The 9,653-nt window shown below is 43.2% G+C and overlaps 1 protein-coding gene across 1 annotated transcript; it reads right to left on the minus strand.

Moving 5' to 3' along the window:
- Positions 1 to 5,274: 5,274 nt before the first annotated feature.
- LOC143329218 (somatostatin receptor type 5) lies at positions 5,275 to 8,625 on the minus strand. Its single transcript, XM_076745025.1, has 3 exons — positions 8,219 to 8,625; positions 5,650 to 5,989; positions 5,275 to 5,607 (listed from the first exon to the last, which is right to left on the minus strand). Exons 1-3 carry the CDS (start codon positions 8,623 to 8,625, stop codon positions 5,275 to 5,277), a joined length of 1,080 nt encoding a protein of 359 aa, XP_076601140.1.
- Between the last annotated feature and the right edge of the window lie 1,028 nt (positions 8,626 to 9,653).

The following is a 9,653-nucleotide window of genomic DNA, read 5'->3' on the forward strand; positions in this document are numbered from 1 at the left end:
TCCAGAACCTGGATAATAACGCAGATGATTGCGTGTTTACATCAGTTGTGAATAATTAGTCCTCAAACTGTTCACTCAACTTGCACAAATCATTGATGCTATCAAATGCCTCAGCATGCAGTTTTCTGTAGATCTAGGTTTCTGTTGGTCACAAATACTCTCAGGTTTATTTGAATAACGTTGAAATGTTGACCAGTTAGTGTGTCCTTCTATTCAAACTGTCACAAAGTTAGTGTATTTATATTAGATATTCATTTTGTTTTCCATGTTGGTGACACTGGGCCGGGACCTTTGCTCCATGCCTCCTCTATCCATCTATCTGTGGTCATTATACCTGAGTAGATGTGCACTGTATGGCATTTTGCAGGGAAGGATGTTTCTGAGAGAACAGATGTTTTGTACCAATCAGCTATCAAGTCCATCACCAGTGCTGCCAACAGAAAACCCCGCTGTGACTGTGTGAGTTGGCTAACTGGCACTCTCACTGGAAAATTCATTGGTTCAATTTATTTACAAAGCCCCTCTTGGGCTGACAACATCTGAGCCACAGATCATATCTGTCAAATATGTGAGAAATAAAATCAGTTTCCCATAACACATCGAGTCTGTCTGCCGCACTCAGAGTTTAAGAGTGTCGGAGTTTAAGCCTTCTTTGGTCATATCTCGCTCCAGTTTTCTGCTCACAAGGAATGGACTGAAACTTGAGGGGAAACATCTTTCACTTTGTGTCTTTTAGAGACTGACTGGCACACAAGCAAAAGATTCTCAGATGCATAAAACAAAAGCGTCTCTGTCAATGACGCATGTTTGCTGCTGTTGCTTTTAGTGGTGTCCTTGTTGTTGATTTGAATGTTGTTCATTTCCAAACCAAGGTTATGATGAATGCTTTCTGCCGCCTTCTGCAAACTCTTATCCTGTTTGTATTGCATGCCTTTCCTCCAAAGTCCCCATGAAGTTATTTTATTTGCCTCCTGCCATGCAAAAACCCAGAGCCTACTCTTTGACCTGCTGTGATCCAGTATGTTCAGTTCCAGGTCCATCTGGAAGAAGACCTGACTGATGTTTGCAAGCTGAATACTCATATCTACCATCTTCAATATGAAATGAATCCAGCAAGAATGAGAGTGCTCAATTTCTTCCCTCGCACAGTCAGAAATAGATTGAAGTTACAGGCCAGAAGCTGTGAAATGCTACTTGCCAGTAATGTTAAGAAGCCTTTTCCTCTGGCCCAGACTTCTGTCACTTAGGAAGACTTTCAATGAGCTGCAGTGTGAATATTTAATGTCTTTGTAGGGCAGTGTGTTTTACAGCCAGTTCCCTGAATGAAAAAATCAATAACTTGAGCAATTGATTAATTCAGAGTTACTTTTTATGACCCTACATAACCTCTGTCTGTCTTCTTTAATAGTTTCATTTAGGAGCTCACTATTCTGAGACTAAAGGTGCCAAATATAGGCACATGAATGAAATAGTTTATTAGCAGTATGCTGGTTAAACATTACCTGAGTTGAACACAAGTAGACCCAACAGCCCAAAGAGTAAGATTTTCCCGGACAGCTGAACAAAGCTAAAAGAGATGAAGGTTGGACTTACAATCATTAGGTGGGCACACTCAAATCTAATATTTGCTCCGTATTTTCTGGGTGTGTTAATGGCCAACTGTTTGCTATCACATTCACCATGACAACTTTATCACATGATCAAATGTTAAGTGCTTGTTGCGTTGCACCAAAGTGGCCAAACAATTACTATGGAGACCAAATAGCCCGTAGCAGTAATTAGCCAGTTAGCATGTTGATGTGACTTTGAAAGGGAAATGTAATATCAGTAATTTGTTTTGTGAAATTCAAGCTCCAGTATCACCGCTATTCAAGTTTTAGCTTCAGGCTAATTCTGTGTTTACCATTTCAAAAACCCACAATTTAAAAGTGCTGAAGACTACCAGTAAAAAGCTTTCAGGTAACAGCTGAATCATTCAAGGACTTTGACACTAAACCCACAAGATCAGCTTCTTTTGAGGCAGCTCATACAAATTCCCAAATTTACAATAAAAGAATATATTCAATATATATACGTTTATTTTGTCTCAAAGATGGAAACATGAAATGATCTGAAACCATTATAGTTACCCTAACCCTATTTTGTCCCAGAGGTGGTTTGGTGTGGTTGTGTATCTTCGGCAGCACAGATGCTACTGAATGATCATCAGGAATATTATAGGAACACTACAGACAGCAGTGTGTCTCTATGATCCTCTCACTCATGAAGAGTGTATAAGCTGCAATATAGAATAGAATTAAGGGTTTATACTATGAAGTTCAGAGAATATTATAGATCCAAGATGAAAGTGACAGAAAGGAAGTACTAAGAGGAAGGAGGGCAATTATAAATCTGTCTGCTCCTTCAGCACCATGGACAGCACCACGGATCTGTCAATACACAGCACAGATGATATTCAGAGCTGTTGTCGAGGTTATAGATTTGAACTCAGTCAGATAAAGGATCAGTGGATCAGGCAAACTAGACTATCATATTCAACTAAATAACACCTCTGTCCCTGCTCTCTCTGCTAGACGATGGAGAGGGTGACAGGTTAACATGGGGGGTGCATATTGGTCGCTCATTTTTCCAACAGGGAGGATGGCACCACCCCCATCCTCCCTGAAATCACCCACTGACTCCAGCAGCAGTCTGCTGCTGAGAGGAACAGAGTCAATCATGCTGTGGGAACATGCTGGCCTGGCTAAAAGCTTATTTGTGAATTACTACTTGTCTATAGCTCTTCATTTTCAACAGATCCTCCCTGTGGGATTCAAATAGTGTTCAATGACAGTGACATCCTCTGAAGGCTATTAGGTGGTGAGCGTTCGTTCTTGCTGTCACCCTCAAAGAATCAATACCTCTCCACAATGCCCATCTAGAAAATAAGAAGTCCCTTCCATTATAATAACCATCCCCTGATTCCCGTGGATATTAATCTCCTCACTTTGAAGCCCATTATGTTCACCGCTGGTCTTAGCTGACTGATCTCACAGTGTTTTCAAAAACTTCAACAGGCCTCTGGACACGTCAGGGCCTCAGTAAACACACTGAATGGAAATGGGAAGGATCCTCTCAATGGGCCTGCTGAGAATGACTTATATTTTAAGCTGTCACTAATCTGCAGACTTAATTAAGTCTCATCAGGACATCATAGCTCGCTAGTGCCTTGCACTGTGTGAGAGGATCATAGTGCAGAGAGATGACAGAGATAAGTGCTCTCATTAGTCACCAAGACGGTATCGACAAAAAAAACGCATGCTCTCTGCTAATGGAAACACCCCAGTCTGTCAGTAGAATGTGCAGCAGTGCACTCTGGGGGATGTCACAAGGTCAAGAGGTAACCAAGGTAGGATTTATGGCTGCCAGAGAGATGACACCCGCAAGGTCACAGATTACTCTGCGTTTATCATTGTCACATGCCTGCCGTCCACAGACCATAGTAATGACACCGCTGGAAGTGGATTACTTTTTGCCATCCGATGACATGAAATATCACTACGATGAGCATGTGAAGATTTGTTCTGGACAACTGTCACATATAGACTATAGGTGTTTTTCTATTGATAGCTCAGATAAACTTATCTGTCCACTAAATATGAAGGTATACAGCCAGCAGCAGGCTAGTTTAGCTTAGCGTAAAGAAAGAAAGTGAGGGTGGAGCAGCTCATCTGCCAAGGCGGACAGACAGTGGAGCACCCTGATATTTGCTGCACCCAGTCAAGAAATAGCCTTTTTTTATCGTCTTGATTTTTTCACAGACTAAATGAACAAGATGTACCATGTTCCATGGTTAACTAAAAGAGGTGCTGGTAGACCGATTTTGTTACCTTCAGACAGAGTGCAGCAGGCAGTTTCAACCTGGTTCCAATTTTTATGATAAGCTAAGATAACCAGCTGACTGTAGCTTCATATTTAGCATACAGGCGGTATCAATCTTCTTATCTAACTCTCAGGAAGAAAGCCAATAAGCACGTTTCCCAAGATGTTGAAGTAGTGCTTTGAATATGTCAAATTTGAGCAATTGCTATATTAGTTGCAAAATAAACCCATTACATAATATTCCGGGGCAGCTCATGTGATTCCAGCTTCCCAGTAAATTTGAATCACTGCTTTACATCGGTTAGTATGAACACCCTGACAACAAAAACTCCAATTACCCATCCTCAGCCAATTTGTCGAACACAGCCCCTGACCAGTGCACATGACATACCCGTCACACATTGTGATATTAAACCACTCCGGATGCAGATGGGCTCCTCTTGTTAGGAAGTAATTTTCCCATGCAGTCATCTTCTGATGTGATCCTTTGTGTCAAATCCCTATTTAATAAGCAGTTCTCTGCATTCACGCTCAGAACAAAACAAGTCAGCTTTTATTAATGCTTCTCATAAGTTAAAGAGGTCTCCTTTCACCAGGTTATTAAGATGGCGCTGAATTTAGATAATGTTGCAAGAGCTTTGCAGTGTTTTTGCTCTGTCAGATGGCTTCCTAATAAGGTTACAAAGTTGTATAGCCTGTAATCGACCAGATGCAGTGTAATGACATCCTATGGAGGGTTCTTGAAGCAGGCAAAGCTCTTTTCATACTGTGCACATGCTACATGTCATACTTATCAGACACTCTTTTTATTGCAGTTCAGGGTTATTTAAAAGCTCCACAGGGAATTTGCTTTATGCTTGCTTGGGTGGTTCATTTCCGTGAATGTAGGCTCAGCAGACGTCCTTCAGTCCCTAGAAAGGGCTGTTCAGGTCCCATTTGGGCACTGTAAAGACGTCTCTTTAAGTTCAGTGACCTGGATTTATATAAGGTGATGTGCTCTTTGATATAACGAGAAACTCCTTTGTTTTTACCATAAAATTTCCTCTTACATGGTTGTGAATTGGAGGCGCTTCTCCTCTGCAGGCTTCGTACTAGCAGGACAGTGAATTGCTTAGTGACCCTGGAATTGATAATGAGTGTAAACCTTGTGTTTTATGGCACATAATGCATTCTGTTTATGATACGCTGTCGTCTGTCTGAGGGGCTCACATACTGTTGCCTGGAGCCTTTTTGTGCATTTACTTTAATGTTGCATAAGCAAAGGGGATGTTTCTATGGCCGAGTAAGTATTTAAACAAACAGCATAGCATGTGTATACAAAGCGTGTTGTGACTCTTGTATTTGGATGTACAGCGTTTCTTATGATTGCCAATATGAATGGTATGCCATGGGGCTGCGGTGTGTGTGTGTGCTTTACTGAGGCAGAGTTAGAGTTTGGTGAGTAAGTGAATGTGCAGGAGGCTGAGGGTGTGGCAGGTGTGGGGTAGGAGCAGGAAAAATACGCCATCGCTGCACTTTTTTTCCTAAGTGCTTGTGAAAAAAAGAAGGCAGCAGAGCTCGGAGCTGACGCACCGCCGGGCGTGACAACAGGAAGTACAGCGGCGGGTTCCAGCATGGAGCCAGACACACCAACAAAATGGCCGTCAGGGACGCCACCTCCCACAGCAAGGACACCCTTGTCTGTGTTTTCTCACTTGGGCTGGGCAAGGTGGATGACACGTGAGATGGAGGCAAAGTGGATGATAGCTCATGCTCAAATCTGCCAATGGGAGAGGCTGCTGTGCTGACATAAGGGGACATAACATTGACAAACTCAAGTGCATAATATGGCAGCCAGCTAATTGCGAAAACCAGCGTCGAAGCAATCAGCAGAGCGGTAGCTTTCTTGTTGCGCCTGTCTGCTGCCAGAGTGCCCCTGCAGCCGTGCAGCTGAGAGATGATGAGGCCACAGTTGACGGCAATACAGAGAAGAGGGGCCACGTAGTAAACCAGGAAAGCAGGAACCAGGAAGAAGAGCCACTCGTCTTGGCCCACCGACCATGTGCAACCCACTTCAAAGTTGATGTAGGTGACCTTAGGTATTGCCATGGTTACTGAGACCAGCCAAATGGCGATGACAGTGCATAACCTGTGGAAGACAGAGCTTAGGTTTACATGTTGTGCAGGAGGATCACATCTGTGCTCAGAAAAATAGGTCACTTACATGCTGCAAGGATACACAGACCTGAGTCTGAATGGAGGGATGCTGACGGTTTGATTTGATGGCATCAGCCAGCAATTCAAGCATTAATCTGTAATGTCTACATTGACCTGTGATATATATGAAACGGCTTATGCTTCCATGGGATATTCTGCTGTGAGCTGCTCTTTGTTGGCCTATTTTATTTAACCTTTACTGCACTGAGTTGTAAAGTAATTGACAGTAATGTAAAGTTAGATTATTCACATGCATGCTGACAACAGATTAGATGAGAGCAGCACTGAGGCAACTGTTTGAGATAGTTGTTTTGTTTATTGTGTCACAATCATACTTCGGTCTCTAAAACCATGATGTATAGACTCTGAGAATGTCTGTTGCCCCTCAGTGGCGGTACAAGGGAAGACACTGCACACAGTCGTGCACGTCACATTGGTTGTTAAGCTGCTAAATGCTCTTCTAGATTCACTGGCTTGGTGCCAGCGGGTTTATCAGAGCTAAAACAGAACTACGTTGCAGAAGAACGTTGCATGCAGTAAAACCAGAACAATGAGCTGAAGGTGCTGAAAAAGACTCCAGAGCTGAGGGAAACTGCAGAGTCGAGTGTTTCTTCTCTTTGAATTCAGCACTATGAGCTATCAGCTTCACTCTCAACATAGCAATTTCACCCACAAAGTTGTTTTAAAACGAAAGAATTTGACACATCACACTCTGTGAAAACGTGTTTTGTGGCTCCAGAGGAAGCTGCATGAAATCTGACATTCAGCCTCATCAGATTCAACCTCAACAGTTGAAGATTATCTGTGAACAGACGTGAGTTTACCAGACCTCTGCAGCCCACTCCTCATCTCTGCAAGAGGTTGGCTGCTCGAGGCTACGTTAGCCGCTGCTCACAGAATACAAGCGAAACTCCGACCAAACTCTACTGAACTCTTTAAAAATGTGACTTGATTTTTAAAACACACTGATAATTTCCTAAGACAGCTGGGTACACATTTCCTAAGAGTGCAATTTGTGGAGACTGTTTTCAGTCTTGGATTAATACACACTTTGTGCACCAGTGAGTATAGTACCAGGCTGGCCAGTGGGAGCAATTCATTGTTGCTTTAATGCTTTTAATGAGGCTTGTGCAGTGCCTGTTCAAAGCGTGTCTACTTGGAAAGGAGGCGACGGCTTGGCCTTCAGTATTGTTGGTTACAGCTTTGTCAATATCATCAACATGTAGGGCTGGACAGACCCTGCAGTTCAAGACGCAGCAGTTCCAGGCCCATTGTTTTAGACACACACACGTGCCACCAATTCTTGTGTTTTTATGTTTACAACAATAAGCAGTACAATATGCCACCGTTTTGTTGAGGTGTTGCCAAAAAAAATGAGCCACACTTTAATTATTACTCATAATGATTATTATTATTATTGATAATAATGTTTGTTCGTTTGTTTCGTTTGTTTGTTTGTTGAATGACATTTAATTAAATGTCAAAGACACAATGCACACATGAAAAGATGAACAATGATTTTGTGTATTAAAAATGTCAAAATTTGCAATAAAAAAATTATTATAGGCTAATGTTATCAGCATTTGTGGGAATTTGTTTCATTCAGACACAACAGTTTATCATTGAAATCTTTGGTGCTTTATCATAAGTATTGATAAAATTCATGAATTCATGCTGAAGCTCGCCAGCAACCCCAAGTTGTAGCTGGTTCCCAGGATGTTACAAAGGAGGCTGTCATTATTCAACATTCAAATATTGAAGGTAGAGAGATAACAACAACTCTCTAACATTGACTTATCTACTGCATAGAACTTTAACATTAAAACGGGAATTAGCTGACACTTACATCCAGCACTGTTGAAAGACAGGGTTAACTACAACCTGGGGTCAGGCACTACCAAGATGGTGACAGCTGGAGTCACAGTCACTGAGCTTTACAATGGCTCTTTAGACACCTGTGGCCATGTTTTATACAGTCTATGTAGAAAATAAATAAAACAGGTGATAGTATCACAGTTGGGTATATAAGGATATTACTACATGGGCTCAGGAGCACTAGTTCAGGGCTGTCGGACTGTGAGGGGTCTCCAGTTCTTCTTGACAATAATAAATGATATCATCCATTTTCTCTTTCCACTTCTGCATGCAAAGTCATACTCACACTTGTGTCAGGCTAGCAGGCGTTCTCCTCCGTGGTGCAACTATACGATACCTCAGCACTGACAGCGCTGCCAGGCTGAAGATTTCCCCTCCCGCTGTCACTGAAGTCATGAACCCCAGGAGGACACAGGTCCTACCACCAAGCTGCCAGTTCTGGAAACCAGCACCGAGGAGGACACAGGGCAGGGTGAGCAGGGCCCCCAGGTCTGCCAGGCTGAGGTTGAGGAGCAGGATGGAGCTTGGCTTGGAGCGACTGCGGGGGTTCCTCACCAGCACCAGCCACAGCAGGAGGTGACCTCCAACCCCAACCACAAGAGAGAGCAGGCTGACCAGGGGCAGCACCACAGTGAAGGTGATGGTGGTGTTGGTGGAGACCACATTGAAGAGGAGGTTGACTATGGCAGGCATGGTGCAGGCGAGGCTCGAGCAGGTATGATAGCACACTGAAGCTAAGAGGAGGGAGGATAGCTGAACAGTTGGAGAGAAGAAAATAGAAGATGGTGCATAAAAACTTAAAAAAATGGAGCAGTTCTGCTTAATAAGATTGTGGATGAAGAGGGAAATCCAGGTGAAGAGATGCACTGAAGGCGATGTAGAGGTCGAGAGGAGGAAATGCAAGAAAAAAATGTGAGAAATTCCAAATGAGATGAGACAGGAGCAGCCAGAGATGATGAGAATGTGAACAGGGGAGAAGGATACTTAGAGGTGAGACGAATTACCTCACGACTGTGAGAGCAAGGTAGACAAAATCAGGAATTTAGAGAGACATGATTATAGTTCTGAAAACTCATTTTAATAATCAACCATCTCTCATGCATTATTCATGTTCATAATAGTTGCCGCTCCTTGGGACTTGAATCACCTGCAATTGAGAGTTCACCAGGCTCTTCCTGTGACTGACAAGGCTGATGATTCACACGAAACGCTCCAGTCCTCCCTCTTTTCTCTCAGGAGGCTTAAGCTGCAAACACTCATGACATCAGCAAGTCAGCTGCATCATGACAGGAACGAGACAACTCACCTCGGCGGGCACACGGCACAGGCAGACGCATCACGCAGACAGAAGAAGAGAGCTTAGCCTGTTTGTTCCCGCAGGGATAAACAAAACACACAGACTAGCTGTGCAGGGGGAAATGCGCCGTCTTTGGTAAAGAGCAGGCAGTTGACCAGAGTGAAGCCCCGCAAGTAAACAAACCACTTATCCCTGTAAGCAAACAGGCCATTTATGTGCTGTTAAAGAGATGACTTTGCTATCTGCGCACTGACATTTGGGAAGCTTTCCTCAATAATTGATTTTACATCAATGTCTGGGCAGAATGTCTAGCGTTTGCCTGGATCTTTCAACCCCAGATGAAACAAACAGGAGGACAGCACCAAATTTCAGCAGTTACAGATGGCTTCATGGGTCGATGAAGCTAGTCTCGACTGCATCCCAC

The sequence above is a fragment of the Chaetodon auriga genome, chromosome 12, assembly GCF_051107435.1.
Source record: "Chaetodon auriga isolate fChaAug3 chromosome 12, fChaAug3.hap1, whole genome shotgun sequence".
Classification (NCBI taxonomy): Eukaryota; Metazoa; Chordata; class Actinopteri; order Chaetodontiformes; family Chaetodontidae; genus Chaetodon; species Chaetodon auriga.

What these genes read in the sequence shown, in the direction of transcription:
- LOC143329218 (XM_076745025.1), bottom strand. Translation starts at nt 8,625, where the DNA reads ATGCCTGCCATAGTCAACCTCCTCTTCAATGTGGTCTCCACCAACACC. An exon ending in CCTGCTAGCCTGACACAAGT is followed by an intron (nt 5,990 to 8,218) that starts GTGAGTATGACT and finishes TGTCTTCCACAG; the next exon opens with GTTATGCACTGTCATCGCCA. An exon ending in TCAATGTTATGTCCCCTTAT is followed by an intron (nt 5,608 to 5,649) that starts GTCAGCACAGCA and finishes TTTGAGCATGAG; the next exon opens with CTATCATCCACTTTGCCTCC.